The sequence below is a fragment of the Temnothorax americanus genome, unplaced genomic scaffold (genome assembly GCF_048541705.1).
Source record: "Temnothorax americanus isolate GAGA-0224 unplaced genomic scaffold, ASM4854170v1 Scaffold150, whole genome shotgun sequence".
In the NCBI taxonomy this organism is placed as follows: Eukaryota; Metazoa; Arthropoda; class Insecta; order Hymenoptera; family Formicidae; genus Temnothorax; species Temnothorax americanus.
The window spans coordinates 69440-93188 of record NW_027509287.1 but is presented as its reverse complement, the minus strand read 5'-3'; the positions used below and the strand labels follow the sequence as shown (position 1 = coordinate 93188).

General features: G+C 43.6%; 2 protein-coding genes, 1 long non-coding RNA gene and 1 pseudogene across 3 annotated transcripts in view; 3 read left to right on the top strand and 1 right to left on the bottom strand.

The window, feature by feature from the left end:
• The window catches only part of LOC143895289 (uncharacterized), a 35380-nt gene extending 22108 nt beyond the window's left edge, over window positions 1-13272 (top strand). Inside the window, exons 2-3 of the long non-coding RNA XR_013256270.1 lie at window positions 12862-12920; window positions 13066-13272. This is a non-coding gene — a long non-coding RNA (uncharacterized LOC143895289). The remainder of the gene's footprint in view (window positions 1-12861; window positions 12921-13065) is intronic.
• LOC143895290 (uncharacterized) lies at window positions 3632-4316 on the top strand (annotated as a pseudogene).
• A 5787-nt stretch (window positions 13273-19059) lies between the features above and the next one.
• LOC143895307 (uncharacterized) lies at window positions 19060-20809 on the bottom strand. Its single transcript, XM_077402348.1, has 3 exons — window positions 20673-20809; window positions 20152-20571; window positions 19060-20088 (listed from the first exon to the last, which is right to left on the bottom strand). Exons 1-3 carry the CDS (start codon window positions 20747-20749, stop codon window positions 20052-20054), a joined length of 534 nt encoding a protein of 177 aa, XP_077258474.1. The 5' UTR covers window positions 20750-20809; the 3' UTR covers window positions 19060-20051.
• A 1028-nt stretch (window positions 20810-21837) lies between these two features.
• On the top strand, window positions 21838-22821 carry LOC143895306 (uncharacterized). The gene has a single exon (XM_077402347.1). It carries the CDS (start codon window positions 21838-21840, stop codon window positions 22819-22821), a length of 984 nt encoding a protein of 327 aa, XP_077258473.1.
• The last annotated feature ends 928 nt before the right edge of the window (window positions 22822-23749 follow it).

Genomic DNA, 23749 nt, shown 5'->3' with positions numbered 1-23749 from the left:
ACGACGACGACGACGACGACGACGACGACGACGACGACGACGACGACGACGACGACGACGACGACGACGACGACGACGACGACGACGACGACGACGACGACGACGACGACGACGACGACGACGACGACGACGACGACGACGACGACGACGACGACGACGACGACGACGACGACGACGACGACGACGACGACGACGACGACGACGACGACGACGACGACGACGACGACGACGACGACGACGACGACGACGACGACGACGACGACGACGACGACGACGACGACGACGGACGACGACGACGACGACGACGACGACGACGACGACGACGACGACGACGACGACGACGACGACGACGACGACGACGACGACGACGACGACGACGACGACGACGACGACGACGACGACGACGACGACGACGACGACGACGACGACGACGACGACGACGACGACGACGACGACGACGACGACGACGACGACGACGACGACGACGACGACGACGACGACGACGACGACGACGACGACGACGACGACGACGACGACGACGACGACGACGACGACGACGACGACGACGACGACGACGACGACGACGACGACGACGACGACGACGACGACGACGACGACGACGACGACGACGACGACGACGACGACGACGACGACGACGACGACGACGACGACGACGACGACGACGACGACGACGACGACGACGACGACGACGACGACGACGACGACGACGACGACGACGACGACGACGACGACGACGACGACGACGACGACGACGACGACGACGACGACGACGACGACGACGACGACGACGACGACGACGACGACGACGACGACGACGACGACGACGACGACGACGACGACGACGACGACGACGACGACGACGACGACGACGACGACGACGACGACGACGACGACGACGACGACGACGACGACGACGACGACGACGACGACGACGACGACGACGACGACGACGACGACGACGACGACGACGACGACGACGACGACGACGACGACGACGACGACGACGACGACGACGACGACGACGACGACGACGACGACGACGACGACGACGACGACGACGACGACGACGACGACGACGACGACGACGACGACGACGACGACGACGACGACGACGACGACGACGACGACGACGACGACGACGACGACGACGACGACGACGACGACGACGACGACGACGACGACGACGACGACGACGACGACGACGACGACGACGACGACGACGACGACGACGACGACGACGACGACGACGACGACGACGACGACGACGACGACGACGACGACGACGACGACGACGACGACGACGACGACGACGACGACGACGACGACGACGACGACGACGACGACGACGACGACGACGACGACGACGACGACGACGACGACGACGACGACGACGACGACGACGACGACGACGACGACGACGACGACGACGACGACGACGACGACGACGACGACGACGACGACGACGACGACGACGACGACGACGACGACGACGACGACGACGAGAGATACGCACCCAGGAATTATGAAGGTAATAATATTTGTTTATTATAATTTTAATTCCGTAATTTTTTTCGTTTTAATCACACAAGTAATTATTTCTGATTAGATGTTTCTTACACGCCGGTTCGATCCTTGTCTCCGGAAAATTAGTAAGAGACAAACATAGAAAAAAAAAGAACGTTCGACCTACGCTAGTGATAAAAGCAACTAAAGGTGAGTTACCTTAGTATGCTCTATCGCGGTCGAGAAAAAAAATTTTAACTCTTTAAACGTAATATAAATCGATATTATACGACTAAGTTTTTTTATTTTTTAGTACAGTCGGGTGGAGGTGGTGCGGATCGTCCTACTGCTGTTGTTGCTCCGAACACTGACGATGATGATGATACGCAAACGCAGAGTGCTAGCGAGGAGGAGGAGGAGGAGGGGGGGGAATACTGTTGCTGCCGACGCTGACGGATCTCAACGTGTAAAGTAAAAGGTATTACTTTAAATTATAGGAATTCTATAGCTGTAAATTTCAATAGTATTAAAAACTTAATAATACAAAGAGAGAGAAAGAGAGAGAGCAGGGTAGAGAAGAAGAAGAGGGAGGAACGTCGTCGGCGGCGGGGACGGTGATAAATCTCTGTTTTAGTGCAATTCGCCGCACCGCGTTTCATGAAATTGTAACTCGCGAAGAAACGAAAACGTGCGCATCGGTATTGGTAAAACGTAGATTTATCAATAATTGTTATTCACTTCCGTACGGTTACGTGGAGTGAATAACTTTTTCTCCTTCTTCTTTATTTTTAAGTTAGGCTAACACGTTTTCTGCCACTTTAGGGTAACAAAAAAAATGTTCTTGTATTATATTGTAAATAGTTTTTTAATTTTGTAAAAATAGTTGTAAATGCGTAAAAGGATTTTTGTACATATGTAACTAAAAAAATATAATGTAGTAATATGTTTGAGATCGCAATAATCATCGCGAAGCAATTGCGTTCGGCTGAATATCAGCGCATGCACGCTTGCGAGAATTAATATTCGCGTCAAATATCGCTAAAGAATTCGGTAATATTCAGACGGTAATATTCAGTATAGCATGGATCTTTTGTGATTAGCTTTCTAACTTTAACATTGTTTTCAACAATAAGGTCAAGCTTTGTGCGACATTCCAAACGACTCATCTGCGCTCACACAAAGGAAAGATCCATGCTATAAACAACGCATTCAAAAATATGTAACGACCGGTTCGAATCGTCACTTGGCACGGTGACGTATGCACGGTGACGTAGGCCGTCGGTGGCCAATCACCTCCCTGAAATCATCGGCAATTAGCCCGGAGGGAGGCTCGTCTCCGAGACGATAAAGGACCGCCGCTGCGCCGCGAAACCGATTTTGCTTGCCGATTTCAGTAAAACCGCTTTTCGTACGCCGCTTTGCATACCGCCTTTCGTGATTCCGCGTTTCGAACACGCTTTCGCCGCCTTGCTCGTCGTAGCCTCTGTGCGCGCTTCACGGCTTCCTTGGCTAAAAGGAAAAGACTGTAAATAACTGTACATTATACATTTTTGAATATATTTAGTTTATTTTTCAATTCTGTGCTTGTCCCCTTTTTTTGTGGTCGTCTTCTACCTCGCGCTTTCTCGCGCTACCGCATGGTCTCGAACATAATATGTAAATATATTCTGTGTGTGTGTGATTAAATATAAAAGTTCTTGAAATTTGTGATTTCTTTTCTCAGAAAATAAAATATTTTCACATTTAAAACGTAAATAGTTGCTGTATCATATATCTATTTGTCCTCTCCCTTTCCCTCCGCGCTTATTTTTTCTCTCTCACTTCTCCGCTCGGAGCATCGCGTACAAGCTCGTCGATCGCGATGCTCTCGCTGCGGAATCGTAATAAGCTAAGACGGGTGAATAAGCTTATGAATCAGCTGATCAACGGCCGCGGTGATGTTCGCTCGCGCGAGCGTTTGCGGAGGTACGCCGGTGCGCGCGTTCGGGCCGCCGCCGCCGCGCCGCCGCCGTTGATTACCTTATCCCCTCCCCTCCCTCCGCTCCTCTTCTCCTCAAATTATTCTTTTTGAAGTCACGCGCGGAATTCGAGTCAATCATTTCGCAAAATGGACGTGCGCTGGAAACATCCCTGGACGTCGATCGTGTGCGGACCCACCGGTTGCGGGAAGACGATCTTCGTGAAAACCTTTCTCCGACAACTATCTCACATGTCCGACGTGCGTTTCGAGAGCGTTTTGTGTTATTACGCCGAGTGGCAGGAGGCTTATCGTCAATTACAATACGACGCGCGCGAGAAAGAAAAATATAATTGAATTTTGCGAGGGATTGCCACGTCCGGAAGATTATTCCGCCGATCCGCTTTCCCCTAAATTGGTGATAATCGACGATCTTATGAGAGACTCGTCATCGAGTGACGCGATCCGTAGATCTCTTTACCAAAGGCAGTCATCATAAGAATCTCAGCGTAATTCTCATCTCGTAAAATCTTTTTCATCATCAGGGACGCGGGCAACGCGATATATCGCTCAATGCAAATTACATCGTGGTTTTCAAGAATCCTCGCGATCGTGCGCAAATTCGTCATTTAGCGCGTCAGGTCCTTCCCAACGATCCAAAGTTTCTATAGAAGAGGCGTACTACGACGCCACGTCGAGACCGCACGGGTATCTACTGCTCGATTTGAAACAATCAACTCCGGACGAATATCGATTTCGAACGTGTATCTTTCCCGACGATACGGCATATTTCGTCTACGTACCGCGTAGATCATTTTCCAACGGCTACGTATAAAAGACGCGCACTAGCGCACACGTTGGTCAGTCATGTAATTTTCTCGCGATGGAAAAGAAAGAAAATAACGCAAAATCAGACAGAGCGACGAAAAACGCCAGACGCTCGATCGGAAAGAAAATACCTGTCTTCTCGAGGCGTTGCTGTATTTGAACAAAAATCAATGCGCGACCTTCTCACGGACCGCTGACGATAAAGGCTGCGGTCCATTTGATGTTACAAGTGCTTCGAAGCGTTCTTCTTCTTCTTTCTTCATTGAAAGAAAGGAGAAGAAGAACGCTTCGAAGCATTTGTAGTATCAAATGGACCGCAGCCAAATTAATACGGTGTATCAGCAAATGCGTTTTCAACACGCTCAAAGGTAACGTTCCGCTCGAACGACGTGAAAAAAAACGATTAAGCAAACACAAAGCGACGCTGCGTCGCATTGCGTCAAAAGACAGTAATTTGAAGGCTAAAAGAAAGCTATTGGTACAACAAAGTGGATTCTTACCTTATATTATCGGCCCTATATTAGCCGCCTTACTGTCGCGAATTATCGGGAACACCTCTATCGCGACTCGATGCGGAGATGAGTCTCATTCTTAAGGAGGTTCGATGGCTTCATCGGAGGGAGTAGTGGGACGCGGGGGTTCTGGAAACAGCGCACTAGCGTTTGAAGTAGTGGGAATGAAGGGGATTGCTCTGATTGGTCGCCGCGTGCGTATAATGCGTGCTGCTGTTCACGTCGTTTACGACTGTGGCAGTCTAGCAGACAAAAAATCAAGCAATTTATGCTTTAATAATTAATTTTTCCACGAAATATGTGCGGTAACCTTCCCCTTTCTTTCGCTCATTTATTTGTAAATTATTAAGTTACATGTGCATATTTTTTTTTCCTTATCATTTGCATTTTTTCTTGCACTTATTTCATTCTGAAGGTATATGCAATATATAATTTCCCATAAAAACCTATGTTAAAAATGCAGCCAGTTTCATGAAATTTTAATATGTTGTTTTGGAATGCAAAATAGAATTATGTGAATTTTTTGGGAATTTTTTACCGTCCCGTTTTGAAAAAAATCTAATCCAAAAATTGTACTTTTTAAGTTTTTGGAGTAGATTTTTTTCAAAACGGGACAGTGAAAAATTCCTAAAAAAATTCACATAATTCTATTTTGCATTCCAGAACAACATATTAAAATTTCATGAAACTTTCTGCATTTTGTTGTAGCCATCGAACCTCCTTAATTCACCCTTACCACTCGACGTTGGGGATAAATGGAAAAAATATTAAGAGGCACTTTGGCGATATCTTCATTTTGTTCGTGTAGCGCGAAAGCGAAATTGGGACGCGCGCAACGATGAAGGGAACGAAAATGCGGACAACGATATTTGTCGTGACGACATCAACGACGTCGACGACGACTACGAAACGACGACAACGCGTGATCTCGAATCGGCTTCACACTCTAGACTCTAGCGGTATTATGGCGAAAAATGACGTCGCGGCCGCCGCCACTGCTGCTGTTGCTGCTGCTGTTGCTGCTGCTGCTGCTGCTACCGTCACGTCAAACGAGCGTAATATGTCGAAAAGCACTAAAAGAATACTGAATAGCGTACCAAAAACTTATCGCGCGAATGCTCGCTTATTGTTAAAGTATTTGTTCGATAAAACAGTTTCAAGTAGAATTAGCTGGAACGAAGATGGAGTCGTCACAATAGACGGCAGTGTTATAAAAGATTCGAATATCGACGACCTGATGAGGCTATGCGCGAAAGAAAAACCGTGAAAGCAACGGGGAGACTTCAGTTCGCACGATTACTTCGCGTCTTAAACGTCCCCTCGATATTAGTGAGAAATAAGGAATTATTATCCGCTAGTTCTTCTTCGAATATCGCGACATTTCGACCTCTCAGGAGTTCCACACCGTCGGATGAGACACCGAAAAGTACCGTTGATTCGCAGCAGGCGAAGAAAAGACGCTTACTTTGATTGGAGTAAACAGAAATGACGGAACTTGAAAAATTCTACTACGATCCGCAACATTACGCGGGCTATTCGGCAACGGATAATCTGACGCGCGCCGCTAAACCGAATTTCTCCCGTAACGAAGTCACGCGTTGGCTCGAAACGCAAGACGCTTACACGTTGCAACGTCCATTGCGCAAAAAATTTCCACGGTTGCATTACAACGTGTCGAATATCGACGATCTGTGGGAGACCGATTTGATCGAGCTCCAAAATCTCAAAAGTTATAACGACGGATATTCGTATGTTCTGGTGATTATAGACGTGCTTAGTAAATATGTCTGGGTAGAACCGCTACGAGACAAAACAAGTGAGCGCGTGACGACAGCTTTCCAGCGCGTGCTCTCGAAAAGCGACGGGCGCGTACCGGTATACTTACAAACGGATAAAGGTAAAGAATTTATCGGACGTCCGTTGCAAAAGTTTCTGGAAGAAAACGACATTCGTTTTCGCGTGACCCGTAATCCGGATATCAAAGCTGCCGTCGTCGAGCGCTTCAACAGAACGTTGAAGGAGCAAATGTGGCGCTATTTTACACATAAAAATACGCGGCGCTACGTCGATGTTATGCAAGATATCGTAAGCGCTTACAATCACACCCGTCATTCCTCCATCAGAATGCAACCGGCTGTCGTTACGAGAGAAAACGCTCGTGTAGCGCGCGAAAATATAGTTTGACGATGGAGAAAAAGCGAAAAGATGAAACGCGCGCAAAAAGCTAAATACAGCGTCGGAGAACTCGTTCGCGTCAGTAGAGCAAAAGCTACCTTCGAGAAAGGATACGAGGCGAGGTGGAGTGAAGAGATATTTCGAATTCACCGCGTTCTCGAGTGGCGAAAACCACGCGTGTACGAACTGAGCGATTTAGCGGATGAGGTCATAGACGGTATTTTTTATGAACAGGAATTAGCTAGAGTTGAGAAAAACTTGCGGGAAGAAGAGTTTATCGTCGATCGCGTGATAAAGACCAGGGGACGCGGCGCTAATAAACAGGTGTTAGTTAGCTGGCGCGGTTATCTCAGCAAGTTCGACACTTGGATCCCCGCTTCGAATTTAACTTCTCTTCCTCAAGATGAGGGACGATCAATTTCTCATGGTTCTTCCGAGCAATAGCAGTATGCGCTATTTCCCGGAAAATAGAACCTCGTCATTCGTTACGGAATTACCTCAAACTGTTTACTTACACGGCGAATGGGAAGTCGCGCTTAGCGAGATTCAATTTCCAAGTACTCTTTCACACTTGCGCTATCAAGAAAATGAAATCTACTTCTTCGATACTAAACCGGGGGAAAAAGAAGCACAAGTGGCGAGGAAAGGCACAAATATGGTACGGTCTTTACAAAAATACCAGAGAACTTATCTCGGCGATTAATGAAACATGCAAACAAGCTGACTAGCACTTTTATTTGGATCAACATGAACAGACTGGAGGAAAAATCCTCATCAACATTACCTGTAACGCAAGCGAATGCGATCTAATACATTATATGAGCGTTTCCGATACTCTTCTACAAATACTCGGTTTAGGTCATGCTTTTCTCAATAATCCCGTATACTATGGCGAATTATATGCCAAGCGCAACGCAATTTATCCTATTTCCAAAAAACCGTTTACTGCAAATTATATTAAACTTGGATTTTTTAACGAAAGTAAAGGTGTACGCGAAACAGCTTTCTATAGTCGTGAACCTTGTAGTTTGCAGCGCGGTATTCCAGATAAAATGTTCGTTTATTGCGATATTTGCGAGCCTTATGTAACAGGTGACGTACAAACTCCTCTTTTCCGAATAGTGCCGGTCGAGACATACCGCTATAATCACGTGGAGGCTTACGGAACGAATCAGGTGAAACATTTCTCTCCGCTGCATTATATTCCATTACGCAAAACAAATTTCCGCACGATTGAAATAGATATAAAAAATCAACTCGAAAAAAATATACCATTCGAATCCGGGACGCTGACGGTGACATTGCACTTTAGACGTTTCCAGTAAGACCGCGGTGGAGTGTCGTCGTCGAAAAGAATAAAAATTAGTTTCAGTACAATAGACTACGAATATTACGATTCACACTACCAGACGAACACCACGCACGACACTACAAGGAACGCTCTCTCAAACTTGCGGACAATACTGCTGTGTATTTTTATATTTTATGTGTAGCGGTTATAATCTTTGCCAGTTTCTTAATCTGTTTAGCGGCAATTGCGAACGCAATGATCGCTTGATTGTAAAATTATTTCATAAAAAATTTTTTTATAATAAAAGCGCATGCGTAAAACCTCATGTTGAATGCTGCCATATATATTCAGGCGTGCACTTTTAAGAATAATTAAAAAAATACTTATTCTACTGTATCAATGTATTATTTTATGTAATAAACATTGTTTGTATCTTCTCTCTCTCTCAACCCCCTCCGTCTATTTATTCATTTCTTTTTTCTCTAACGTTAAAATAGTTGCACCACGTCATAAAGCGAACCTGTCCGTACCTGTTTCCCCCTCCCCTCGAGACAAAACGCTCTTAAAAAATCCACCTTCCGTTTTTAGCATCTTAGCATCTTATCCTATTTCGAGCTTAGCGTCGTCTACCACGTGCTCCCACCAAAATGGCGCTGGCCGGCTCTTCCGCTATTTTATCGCGTGATTTTAGCGTCGTCCGCCACGTGCAGACCCAAAAAGACGCTGGACACTTTAGGCGGGAGAGCCAATCAGACGCTGGATAGGTATAGGGTATCCAATCAAAACGCACCATTTAATTACTATTTTGAATCTGACATTTTTGTTTCGTAGTCGTCCACCACGTGCAGTCCCAAAAAAAGTCAGTAGACACTAGACACCTTAGGCGGGAGAACTAATCAGACGCTGGGTAGGTATGGGGTATTCAATTAAAACGCTCTATTTAAATCCGCCATTTTTGAGTTTTCCACCACGTGCAGTCCCCCCCAAAAAATTACTAGACACTAAACACCTCAGGGGGGAGGGAGGGCCAATCAGACGCTGGGTAGGTATGGGGTATCCAATCAGAACGCTGGGTAGGTATGGGGTATCCAATCAAATCGCTCCATTTTACCCCCACCCCTCACGCGGCAGCCAATCAGAGCGCTCCGAGGTCACGTGGGCAGACCGTCTGGCCACGCCCCTGGCGCAGGAGGGGTCGGTGGAGGGGGTTTGTTTTGACGCCCCATACCTACCCACTTACTACTGTGGTGGTCTATTTCGTCAAGAGATAATGTAAAAAATTTGTTTTTTTAATATTGCAATAATTTTAATATGTAAAAATTAAAAAATATATAAGTAAATAAAGCTCGTATTTTTAGATAAAACAAAAGCCAATAACCGAACAACAGGATTCTAAATATTATAGTTTAATATTCCGTCAAAATAACTGGGACGTTTCGTGCTTTACAGAGACTTTTTCAATCAATCAAATAAATTTCTCTAATTAACTGTAATACATCATGATAATCCCGTTACATAAAAAATCCGTCGAGAAATGAAATAAATTAAAAGGAAGTTTAGCATCATAAGATTAACATTAATTAATAATTATAGCATTTTTATTATAGAATTTATCCTCTCTATTGATTTAAATCATAGCGGTCGTTTTTACTTTCTTAATATTAATAATTATAGTATACAAATTACATGGAGTTATTAAGAACCCATATCAAGTTGAAAGCCCAAAAAACCGATTAACAAATAGTCGAAATGTATACGTGATCAAACTATAAATTTAATTAGATAGTTGTTAACAATTAAAACTTTAAAAATAATTATTTGTTTATTGACGAGAAAAATCGTGTTAGAAGGCTGTGAAGCGAACGGCCTTAATCATTGCGTGTCAAAAAATTTTCCGAAGTCAACCTATGTAATAGTCAAGTAGTAAAAAATCTATATATTAAGTAAAAATTGAATTCTTTAAAATTGTGACATAAAAAAGTGGTAATTCTCAACAAAAAGTAGACTTACAGTCTTATAAACTCGAATTAGCATCAGCTAAATTCTCAAATTAACGATTGAAGGTCCTATGCTTCAGTTCCAAAAAGCAACTAAACGAGCAAAGACTCAGAAATTTGTCAGTAAAGATTGGAATCGTGGTGATAAATAAAAAGCTAGAGAAAGTAAGTTATTAATTTAATAATTATCCCTGGTGTGTAAAAATTTGACTGAAAATATAATGAAATTCTACTATCAACTGCCCCCTTTTCATTATTATTCCATAGATATCTTTATGAAAATTTCAGTTTTTAGTTAATTTCAGTTAAATTTAATAACTTTCTTGATATCTAATATTTTAACAAATTTGTCATTATTTTTCAACAATATAATTTAATTTTTCTTATATTTTACAGTATTTACATTAGATTTTATAAAGAAAATTATGATTTATTTTAAAATATATTCAGTAAAATATTTCCATCAGGGTAATAATAATAGTAATAGGACTCTCTAAGATTTAAAATCAATTTAATATAAGAATGCCATCAAGTCCGAGCTAAGATCTAGTTGTCAAAATGCAACCTCTAAGCTGGACCCCCCCACCAGCGCAAATCAAGTTTGCACTAAGTAAAAAATTTAGTGCTATTTAGGTGCTAATTAAGTGCCCTAGTTTAAATTTTGATGCTCGAACCGTTTAGCAGGAAATCGCGTAAAAAATGGGGGGTTCAGCTTGCTTCAGAAGCCATTAAGCTGGATCCTCCCCCTTATCAGAAAATGGTCCTACATAAAAAACAAGTACACTATAATTTAGTGCTAATTAAGTGCTAATTAAGTGCTCTAAAATAACGATAAAATATTGACAGATTATAACATTTATTTAAATATACCACTATACATATATTGAACACAGTACCGTCGCGGTCGACACAAACACTAAAAAAATTTGCTGCATAAATATATTCGTTACTAAAATGATCGAAAATATATGTATATTATCAAAATATTCCCAAATCTGAGTTTATTTGTAACAGTGAAACAATTACGATAATTAACTTAGACCAGCCGTTGGCGCTGAGCACTAAGTTCCGTTACCTGATCGTCTACAAATTGCTCGCATGATTATAGTATTAAAATAATTCTCAGACATTGTGTAACAAAAAAAATTTCATAGTTTCTTAATTAATGGTCTATGTAAGTCGCAACTTTGATGCAATAGACTCTATGTTAATCATCAATATCTTTTTAACTACAATTGACATAACAAATTTATTTTAAGGGCTGAAAGTTCTAACAAAATTTTGATTACAATAATATTATATAACTTCTCTAACACACGTCATGCGGAGTTCTCGGCTTAGAGATCAGTGCGCTCTGATTCTACAACTATTAACAACAATTCTTTATCATTATATTGTCGTTGCGCAACTTTTTTATCATATATTATATCTGCACAACGATAATATAACGATGATAAAGAAACTGTATAGTTACAAGAGTTACAGAAAATAACGACGCGACTTATCGACTATTAGCGACTTCGTCCGAACATGACCCGCTTTATCTTAAGAACGTAGTTACTGCATTGGCCGCTACACGGTATGGCGCTGAAGCCAGTGAGAAATGCTGGTCTCGTCTCAACCCGGACCTTTGGCTATCTGTCTATTAATCTGTGCACTCATTTTCAACAAGAAATTGACAAGAGGCGGGTGCCATTTAAACAAAAAAGAAAAAGATCCACTAAGACTATATATACATTGTTTAACTCTCAATCAAAATCTTTCACACTATAACACTTCTGTTCCATCTCAAGCAAACACGACACATTCTGTACAAACTACTATATCTTCATATTGTTAATGAGTATACGCTTTTTGAATGCTATGACTTCTTTATTGAACACAATCCTTGCGCTTGGCTAATTTTCGGTACACGCGTATTCCGCCATCTTCCATTACATCAACTTCTTCCGCCTCGCTCGACTCAACCACACTTCGATTTGCGTGTCGATAGCTCGCGCGCTCCTATCTATTGATAGAAGAATCGAAAGCGCTAACAAATATTGTCCACTTCAAAATGACAATAAATCTCCCGTTCACCAATCGCAAAATAACATAATAAATTATCCTCCGGAATCTCTTTGCTCTGACAATAACAATAATTATAATACACAACATTATAATACCATTAATAATATATCAGACAATAACGGATATTACAAAGATATATGACACAGACACAATTAATTATACGCGACATTATATAATAGTTCTCAAGCTAATGGGGCAGTTGCGAGACATATATACTACGTTTACGCGAGCGTTACTTCTGTATAGTAACTTACGATAATTCCTTCGCGTAAACGGGATTTTGTAGTAACTTACGATAATTAACTCTGCGTAAACGAGTAATGTAAGTTACTACAGAAGTAACGCTCGCGTAAACGTAGTAATAATATGCTAATGACCAATAACGGATCTACGAATTGCTGTTCTGTAAATCTGTAAATATATAATTTTAATTATTTATTAATTAAAAACATATAATAATACTTATTTACAATTTAAACCATATTGGCGTTATATTCAATATTTCAGAAATATTCAACAGAATAGAATCTTCAAGATATGAAAAATTATTTTCAGAGAGAGATACCGTAAGCATCCATCTTAATTGACTCTTATAATTTATATTTATAATGATTGTATATTAAAAGTATACTACTACTACTACTACTACTACTACTACTGTAATAATTAAAAAAATATTTATTGAGAAATTATACAGATATTTTGTTTCAGTTTGTTACACAAGAAATAAGTGGATCTTGCTCAAGTAATATATCCTGTGAGACCTTGTTTGCCTCGCTGTCTACCGCTTTAGACTGTTGAAGAAGTTCATCAATTCGAAACAATAGATGAGGATCAATATCGTGAAGTTGTAAGTTTGCAAAATATGATATTAGTCGCAAATAAACCATTTTCGACGACCTGCAAACACTATGGAGAAGGCTATGCTAAGTTAAAAAACAGTTTAAAAAGTAAATTTTTATCAACATTTCTATATAAGTCCTGTAAATTTCTATAATGAGTAATATATATTTCGACACTTTTGATTTTCGCGAATCAAAATTTAACAGTAAAAAAGTTCTTAAAAAAGTCATAAAAGTATTTGCCACATTTTTAATTCTTATTTGCAGACTCGATATATGCAATATTTAGGTGGTTTATTGACTGCACGGGATGCGATCTCCAATGCATTTAAGGGGATGCTAAAGCCGTCCAAATTACCGACAATTCATTTCAAAGCTCTCATTTTGAAACGGCTTTACAGATCGCAAAATCCTTTTACAGGAGTAAAGTAGAGGTACTAATGAAGGGTGGGATTGTCAAATAATTAGTAATAATTGAAAAAAATTTTAAAATGCAGTCACCTCAAAACCTTATTTTCTGATATAAACAGTTGTATACGTAATATGTACGAAATTAAACTTTCCCACCCTTCAGAAAACGTGCACAAACAATAACGTACCTTTGAAATTGAGATTGAAAGCCTGAAATAAAAATGAGAGCTTTGAAACGATCGTGTATATTTTTCACAAAAATATTCACGCAGAGCAGCAATTATGTCACAGCAGTAGTTCACGGATCTTGCGAGAGATGGCGAGATGGCGCATGCAGCTGTGGGCAGTTTCGGGGTTGGCTACATTGTTTGGTTTCTACACAGCAATCGAAAGGACAGATATATGATACAGATATCTCGTTAGGCATTTTTACATTTTTTTTAATTATTACTAATTATTTTACAATCCCACCCTTCATTAGTACCTAAACTTTACTCCTGTAAAAGGATTTTGCGATCTATGAAGCCGTTTCAAAGAACGAGCTTTGAAAGATATGTGGTACAGATATCGCGTCAGACATTTTTACATTTTTTTCAATTATTACTAATTATTTTACAATCCCACCCTTCATTAGTACTTAAACTTCACTCCTGTAAAAGGATTTTGCGATCTACGAAGCCGTTTCAGAGAACGAGCTTCGAAAGATATGTGGTACCAGATATCGCGTTAGGCATTTTTACATTTTTTTCAATTATTACTAATTATTTTACAATCCCACCCTTCATTAGTACCTAAACTTTACTCCTGTAAAAGGATTTTGCGATCTATGAAGCCGTTTCAAAGAACGAGCTTTGAAAGATATGGGGCCCGATTTTCTATCTACAAACGTATGCGTAAACTCTGCTCTAATAGAAAAGCTGCAAGCTTATTGGCTAAAAACTGTGCGACAGAGAGCAAATCAATTTGCAGCCTTTCTGTTAGAGCAGTGTTTGCGCATATGTTTCTCGTTAGAGAATCGGGCCCATGTGGTACAGATATCTCGTTAGGCAATTTTACATTTTTTTTAATTATTACTAATTATTTTACAATCCCACCTTTCATTAGTACCTAAACTTTACTCCTGTAAAAGGATTTTGCGATCTATGAAGCCGTTTCAAAGAACGAGCTTTGACAGATATGTCGTACAGATGCCTCGTTAGACAAGGACAGATATCTCTCGTATTATTATTTCTTTCTCTATGTATGTAATTTGCATGCACCCATTTATTCCTCTCTCTCTCTCTCTCTCTCTCTCTCTCTCTCTCTCCCTCCCTCCCTCTCCCTCTTTCCCTCTCTCATTGCTGTCCCTCTCTCTCTTAGTACACTGGGTAGCGTATACACTTAGTATGGTAAAATCAGGATTTTTTGGAATTCTAGGGTATATTTGAAGAAAGAAAAACGGTAATGTTATTTAGGACAAAAAACTCTGTTTATTATTTCGTTGATAAAATGTTGAGAAATGTAAACAAAAATACATATATAAATGAAATATATGTTATTTTTTTATTGTTACTGTCTCGAAAGTAAATAATATTACATATAAAACCGTAATGCAATTGAACATACATATTCATACACACGCACACGCAATCGCACGAGCACGATACGCATACGCACATAAATATATTATATATATTATGATAACGCTAATCCCGACGGTTCATACTGTTATTACTGTTATTCATCAATACATTAGGTTATTAGGTTTTATGGGTTATGCAATACACACACAAACACACACAATCATTATTCTGAAAGCTGAATGGGTGAAATCATCTGTGATCGCGTGATAAAATATCCATCTTTGAGGTCTCTTGGAGCAAAAATTCTGCTTTAAAGAAAGTTGTTGCCTTGAGAACTTTTGATCAAGATGACATGAACAACATTTTCCCAAAGTTTCAGACAAATTCGCCGAGAACCTATTTTCATAGGTTTTTGTGCGGGGTCCTTTGAAAATCTTATAGAAACACAGTTTGAAAATATTTTTTGATATTTTTTATTAAGTGTGTTTAAAAAAAAATTTTGAAAAAAAACGTCCCATTTTTTTGGCCCATTTTTCGTAAAGTTATGGGCGATATTTTGAAAAATCGATATTTTGAAAACGGTTCGACAAAAAATTTGAAAAAAATCATGGAGGTCTTTTTCAACTAATACTATAACATAAAAAATTTTCAAAAAATGGGAGATGCAAAACCCAAATGGTGTCCGATTTGGCGCGGTACGCCTTATATATATCTTCCATCGCGTAAATTCTACAAATGAACTTTGCTTGAAAAATACATGTGATATAAAAGGCACAAAAGAAATTTATGCAAAATTATTCTTAGTACAAAGTAATCGGAGCACGATCCTGGAGACATCCCGTGTCCGCGATATCGTCATCGTGGACGAGGCTCCGGGCCCAGAGAAAAAATAATCGTATTATACAAACGATAGACCCCCGATATTGTCGTACAAAATGTATGTGTATCTATCCCTATAGCTTCTTCTCCTCTCTATATTATAATGAAAGAAACGTATCCTACTGAAAAAGGCCCGTTTAGCGAAATAGGAAGCCGATGCCAGCTAGTCTCACGCGAAAAGCGAACGTCGAATTTATAACACAATGGCTGTGTTCGGGAAGCGCGCTATTAGCGCTATTGCATCATTCTATCTTTATCGCTTCATCAGGTGTAAAACAAGAATAAAATAAGCAAATAGCACTAATAGCGTCTTCCCGAACGCACCTAATAAATTAATATTTAGCATCTCTATCGAATTTCTATCAAAAAACGAGACAGGTCATTTTTTTGTTTTCTAAGAGAATTCAATCACTCTCTCTAACCGAATTTCACTAATATTTAAACGTCAGAAACGCACGTGGTCCGAGTTAGCACAGGTCCGACAGATTTCTTTCTATAGACGGCATAGTTGCCAAAATATATTTCATGAAAAGAAAATTAATCTACAAAAATCAAATAATATTATGAGCATTGCACAAAAAAATATACACGAAGAATGTATTTTGAGAATCAGAAAGATTTAAAAAATGCGACAAAGTTTTTTCCCTCCGGATGAAATTCCAACGTGCACTTCTAAGGTCAACGCGCATCCTTTGCTAAATGAATGAATTCATACACGTTTTGCAGCCAGATTTTTATTGACGTGATACAGACGGGTGTACATCTGAGCCTCAATAAAGCGCAAGTTTAATCGTAAATCAGTTATGCGAAAGATCTTAGATCTTATACTTGTCAATAAAATTATAAAATCCGCAAATAATGCGAAAATTTGCGCAGTCCCTCGTGATCGAATATAAATGGATCGCGTCGCTTCGCTAATGATCGGATGAACATTTTCTAAAAAACGCAACAAAATATTTGCTCCACGAAATAAGCTCGCACAAATCGCATCTGACAAAACTGAAATTTAACAATTATATGTAAAATCATAAAGCTATAAATTAGTTTTTGTTTTTAACAAGAGAAGTTGAGACACGTAGCGATAAAATTGAATGAATTTTCAACACGATAAAGATAAGTTTAATAATTTTCTTCTACGGTTTTCGTTTCTTTTTTAAAAAAATAAAGATGTTTAAAAAAAATCAAAAATAAAATAATATGTAACAAAAGTTTTTTTTGGGTTAAATTTTTTAAAAGAAAATTTTACGTACTTTCCCCAAGGTAAAATTTTAATTTTTTATTCTTGGATTTTTAGCTCGGGGGGCACCTTAATCCCCGGATGGGGTAAAAACAAATACCTTTGAGCATCCGAGGGGTTTATTTAAACGGGCCAAAAGTGAACCCCCGTTACACGTTTGCCGTCTCTTGGTGGAAAAAAAACGCCACGATCCACCTTTTTTTTTCTTCTTTTCTTTAAATTTAGTATTTCTTGGAAAATAAATTTAAAAAAGTTAAAGGGACTCGCCCCCGATGGAAAAAAAGAACACCCCAAACAATTTCTTTTTGATTTCGAAATCAATCTGTTTGGGGTTTTAACACAAGGAAAAAAAAAAAAAATCTCCTTTTTTCTTATGTATTATTTGAAAAAAAGCAATGTACTCTTATGGAGTTGGGAGTAACGGCGGGCCATAATAAAAATGGAAACGAAGACGAGGGGGGGAAAAAAAATAAAAAATTTACAAGCGCACTCGGAAGGGGAAAGGGAAAACACCGCGAGTTTTTCCCCCTTCCCCAAAGGTCCTTCGTTTTTTCGGGGGGGGGCAACGAACCCTTTTCCAAATACCAGTATTTTGTAAAACAACATAATTTTTAAACTAAACATCCCTTTGAACGAAACTATCGCTCGCGGTTTTTTTAAAAAGCCGTTCCTTTTTTGGCGTAAACTGCACACGTTATGCTTCAGTTAAAAGATTTTTAACAAACGAAAAAAAATCTTAATTTTTAAAATCAATTTTTTGTTATAATAATTTAAAATTTTATTTTAGTTTTTATCTATAATGGGCTAAACGGGGTTTTACCCCCCTTTCTCTTAAAGCTAAGAAGGGCTGAATTTTAATAAATCAAAATTTTTATAAATTTTTTATTTATTTATTTTTGTTTTTAGAAGTTATTGTTTTTTCCCCCTCCAAGAAAGGATCGATGATCCTTTTGGAAAAATTTTTTTATCATTTATTTAACCCTTACAAGAAAAAAAAAAAATTTGAAAGGGGCAAGAATGCATTAAATTTTCCCAAATCTTTAATAAAATAAACCCCCCCGGGCAATATATACTATGTTTTCTAATTCACATTCTCAATTTGTTTCTTTTTAAATTTTTTTCATCAACAATTTTTTAAACAACCCTAATACTTAGATAGAAAAATTTTAAATAAAGCAGGGGCATAAGAAATATGTAATTTTTTAAAAAACGGGTGGTTTTGCCTTAAGACCCTTATCCCCTTACTGCCTTTTGCTACCGGCGGCCCGAAACATTTTTAGGTTTTAGGGGTATTGGGTAAAGCCAAGACGCGGCAACGCCCCCGGGGGGCGGTTTTCCGCGGGTTTTAGCCCTATGTTCCCCTTTTCCACCTTTAAAGAAAATTTGGGAACCCGGGCCAAATTAAATATCGAAAACTTTTCCCTTAATTGGAATCGAAATTTGGTTTCGGTTTGGGGGTTTTTTAGTCAGCCGAAACGGTTTTGGGGGTTTTTCTTTTTTCCCGTTTAAAAAAAAAAAAAATTTTGGTGTGAAGGGGAGCCGGGGCAATTTTTATTTTTCAACCCAATTTTTTTTTATAGTCATTCGACGCGGAATGTTTGGGGGTCACGAATTTTAAACCCGGGAAAAAAGTTGGTGGTTCAAAAGTTTTCCCAGAAAAAAAAAAAAAACCGTATGCGCATAAACCCCCCATTTGGAACCCAATTTTATTTTTTCACCCAAAATTTACTTGAAGGGCTAATCGACGGGGGAAAACGTTTTTGGGGGTCTGATCTCGGAATCGTTAGCTCAACGTCTGCGATTGCCGCGCACTCCGACGTCTGTCGCGATCTACGGTGTGGGTGGCCTCCGGACGGGCTGCGCGCGAGGACGAGTTGCCGTCACCTTCGCGTCGCGTGACGGACAATACACTCTCACCGTCTCGTCCTTAGTGCTACCGAAGCTGTCCGTGTACAGCGGGGCGGCCGAGAGCGGCAGCGGGTCGTGGCCGCATGTGGACGGACTCACTCTCGCCGATCCCGAGTTCCGTGCTCGGGACCCCGTCGAGCTTCTCCTTGGTGCGGAAGCATACGCCAGCATCATACTAGCGGACCTCCGTCGCGGGGGGCCCTTGGAGCCTATCGCACAACGCACACAGCTCGGGTGGATTCTCATGGGCGCGGTCGGAGGCTGTCACGCGGCGTTAGCCGTTTCGTCGCTCCAATGCTCTGCCACTGATGAGCTGACGGAGGTGGTTCGGCGGTTCTGGGAATGTGAGGAGCCGCCTCGCGCTCCCTTGCCGCTCACCCCCGACGAGCAGGAGTGCGAAGACTTCTTCGCGCGAACGTGCGAGCGCCTTCCTTGCGGCCGTTATCAGGTGCGTCTGCCGGTCCGGTCGGAGCTGCCTGACTTGTCGTCCACGCGCCGCGCTGCGTCTCGAATGCTCGAGGTCATGGAGCGCCGATTCGAGCGCGATCCTGCCTTCCGTGTAATGTACCACGACTTCATGAACAAATATCTCGCTCTCGGGCATATGACGCCGTCGGCAGTCGAGCGGGGCGTCAACGCCTGCTTCCTGCCACATCACGGCGTCCTGAAGGGCTCGGGATCCGACGTAAAGATCCGCGTGGTATTCAATGGATCCGCGCGCACCGCGGCAGGGCACTCACTGAACGACTTCCTCCACGCGGGACCCAATCTGCTGCCGGCTCTCTCGGATGTTCTGACACGTTGGCGGCGGCACCGATACGTCTTCACTGCCGACATCGTTAAGATGTACCGGCAAATTCAGGTGCACCCGGCGGACAGGCACCTGCAGATGATCCTGTGGAAACAATTGGAGCACGCATTAAACACCGTCACGTACGGGCAAAAGGATGCACCCTACCTTGCATTGAGGACGATGGACAGACTGGCGGAGGATGAGCGGAGCCGGTTTCCTCTGGGCGCCGAGGGGGTGCAGAGTGATCGATACGTGGACGATGTGCTGTCCGGGGCTTCCACTCTCGACAAGTGCCGTCGTCTCCGGGAGCAGGTAGCTTCGTTGTGCTTGGCAGGCGGCTTCCCGCTCAAGAAATGGGCTGCAAACGACGAGGCCCTCCTGGAAGACGTTCCCCTCGAGCATCGTCTGCAGCCAACGGCCTGCGCCTCGCTCCCCTCGGACGACTGCTCCGTGCTGGGCCTACGCTGGAGCCCTGGGAGTGATGACTTCGCGCTCACAACCTGAAGTCTGACGTGGTTTCCCCCACGAAGCGATCGGTGCTTTCGCGGACCGCTCGGTTGTTCGACCCGCTGGGTTGGTTGGCACCTGTGATAATCAAAGCAAAACTATTAATTCAGGCAGCTTGGTTACAGCGACTTGACTGGGACGCCCCGCTGGCACCCCCTGACGCGGCGGCTTGGACAAACCTCGAGGAGGAGCTTCCCGTGCTGGAGCAAATCCGCGTCCCTCGATGGTTCGGGCTCGACGGCTCGGAGGACACCATCGAACTTCACGGCTTCTCGGACGCCTCCGAGCGGGCCTATGCTGCCGTGGTATATCTCCGGGTGACGATTGCAGGAAAACCTTACCTGTCAATTGTGGCGGCGAAGACCAAGGTTGCGCCGCTGAAACAGGTCACGCTCGCTCGGCTGGAGCTGAGTGCAGCGTGCCTGCTCACCAAGGTGGCCGAGCACGTGCGCATGGTGCTGCGCCTGGAGTCCGCACCTTTCTTTCTCTGGACGGACTCCATGGTCACCCTCGGATGGATCCGCGGCCATCCCACCAGGTAGACGACCTTTGTGGCAAACCGAGTCGCTGAAATTCAAAGGGCGAGCCCGACCATTCAATGGCGCCACGTTCCGGGGGGCCAGAATCCTGCGGACTGCGCCTCTCGCGGCCTGTCCCCGAGGGAGCTCTTGGATCACCCCCTATGGTGGAGCGGGCCCGACTTCCTCGCTAGAGGCTCAGCGGACTGGCCGGTGGAGCCGGGCCTCCCGGAGCATGTGGAGCTCCCGGAGCAGAGGGCTCTCCGGTGTTTCGCGATCTCTGACGCGCAGGAACCCGATTAACTTCTTCGGTTTTCCTCACTCAGACGGTTGCTGCGTGTCTCAGCCTGGATGCTTCGATGGAGGATGCACCGCTCCCTACCAGACACGAAGGCGGACATCTCGGCGCTGACCTCAGCGGAGCTGGACGCGGCCCTCGCGCGGTGGATCCGGGTGGCTCAGTCGGTGGCCTACCCTCAGGAGCTCTCCGATGTTCGGGCTGGACGGGCGGTATCTGGCCGGAGCCACCTTCGCCGACTCACCCCGGTCATTGGACGCTGAGGGAATCCTGCGGGTTGGAAGACGAATCAGGCACGCGCCATTAGACGATGACCAGCGACACCCAGCCATTCTACCGCCGGGCTCGCGTCTGGCTTACCTGGTGATTGACGCAAGTCACCGTCGCTCTCTCCATGGGGGAACTCAGGCCACTCTAGCGATCGTCCGCCAGCGGTTTTGGATTCCTCGAGGCCGTCAGCTTGTGCGAGGCGTAATACACCGATGCCTTCCATGCATCCGATGGCGGGCGGCCTCCCCGCAACCTATTATGGGAAGTCTGCCACGGGCCAGAGTCACTCCCAATCGGCCCTTTCTCCACACTGGAGTGGACTTCGCCGGTCCGATATTCCTTCGGACGGCCAAGGGACGAGGCCACAAGGCATACAAAGCCTTCCTGGCAGTTTTTGTATGTTTCAGCACTAAAGCAGTCCACCTTAAGGCAGTGAGTGATTACTCGGCCGACTCGTTCTTGGCCGCCTTCAGGCGCTTTGTCTCCCGACGAGGACTGTGCCAGGCGGTCTATAGCGACTGCGGGACCAACTTTGTGGGAGCCGACAATCAGCTCAAGGCGCTATTTCAGGCAGCAAATCGAGACGTCCATCAGATCATCGGGCATTTAGCGGACGAAGGTGTCCAATGGCACTTCAACCCTCCCGCCGCCCCGCACTTCGGCGGGCTATGGGAAGCAGCGGTGAAGTCCATGAAACGGCACCTGCGGCGAGTCATCGGCGAAACGACGCTCACCTTCGAGGAGATGACCACCTTCCTCGCAGAGGTAGAGGCCTGTCTCAACTCTCGCCCGCTCCAGGCCCTGACTGACGATCCAGAGGACCTCGATGCCCTGACCCCCGGTCACTTCCTCATCGGGGCACCCCTCAACGCAATCCCCGAGTCGTCAACTGTCGACATTCAAACCAATCGGCTGAGCCGCTGGCGTCTCCTTCAGAACATGAGGGACCACCTGTGGCTACGGTGGTCCCGAGAGTATCTGCAGGAACTCACTCCGAGACCGAAGTGGTGGACGGCCGACAGGAATTTACGAGAGGGGCAGCTATACCTAATTAAGAGCGAGACTACACCACCTTCGCGCTGGCCACTCGCTCGAGTCGCTCGCCTGCACCCAGGAGAAGACGGCCAAGTACGGGTGGTGGACCTGCGGACCGCCAATGGAGAGCTCACTCGCCCTGTCGTGAAGCTCGTGCCTCTGCCCCCGGCTGACACCCTGGCTCAGGAGCCTGTCACTTGCATGTAACCTGTACACATTTTTCACAACAGATAGCCGACAGTGATTTCCTTTGTAAATAACTCTCATGTAATCAATTTTAATGTAATTCTCTTCTTTTCAATGCAGCCGTAGTACTCACGCCGTGTGATGTGCATCGTTTGACATAACTTATATAACTCACTGTACTTACTTTCGCAATCAGCTGACTTTAGCACGTGTCGCACGGATACCCGAGAGGGATCGACACTTCGATCGACTAAGTTCGCGCTGTTTCGTCGACCGTCACCGACGAGGCGGGCGGGATGTTCGGAAAAGGCGGCGTGGCCGCGAGGGATCACACCGAGAATCGCTCGCGCCAATTGCGAGCGCGCTCTCGCCTGCGTGACGCGTCGCGCTGACGGGCTCCGCTCCGCAGATCGCGCGGCTTAAAGGTCGGCTAGCAACCGCGCGAAGCAAACGGATGGAGCGGTCGAATACAAACAAACAACTTGTCTTCCGACTTTCTAGAAGATTCGCCACCGCCTTTGTCTTAGACAGAATTGTTGTCGATCACGGGCGGAATCTTCTGGAAAGTCGGAGACTATAAATAACGCACGCACGGCCGGGCCCGCACGCATATCGCACGTAGCCTTCGCTGTGTAATTGTATCACGCTTTAACTCCGATTTTCGCGGAACGTCGAACTCGCGCACTTCTGCTTTGTACACTGCACTTGTGAAAAATACACGTCCTTCCTTGCAATTGCTTTCTAACTCGCTTTCGTGCTTCTTCCTGCCTTTCCCAAACGACAAAATTCGGCAAGTGCTAATTTCGCACATATGTAAAATCATAAAGCTATAAATTAGTTTTTGTTTTTAACAAGAAAAGTTGAGACACGTAGCGATAAAATTGAATGAATTTCCAACACGATATAGATAAGTTTAATAATTTTCTTCTACGGTTTTCGTTTCTTTTTT

Bases quoted from the DNA above. Each gene is read 5' to 3' on its own strand.
- LOC143895307 (XM_077402348.1), bottom strand. From the start codon at position 20,749: ATGGTGTCCTCCGAGCCGTCGAGCCCGAACCATCGAGGGACGCGGATT. The intron at 20,572-20,672 runs GTTTGTCCAAGC...TGATTATCACAG, and splicing joins ACGGGAAGCTCCTCCTCGAG to GTGCCAACCAACCCAGCGGG. The intron at 20,089-20,151 runs GTAGGGTGCATC...TTGTTTCCACAG, and splicing joins TCCATCGTCCTCAATGCAAG to GATCATCTGCAGGTGCCTGT.
- LOC143895306 (XM_077402347.1), top strand. From the start codon at position 21,838: ATGGGAAGTCTGCCACGGGCCAGAGTCACTCCCAATCGGCCCTTTCTC.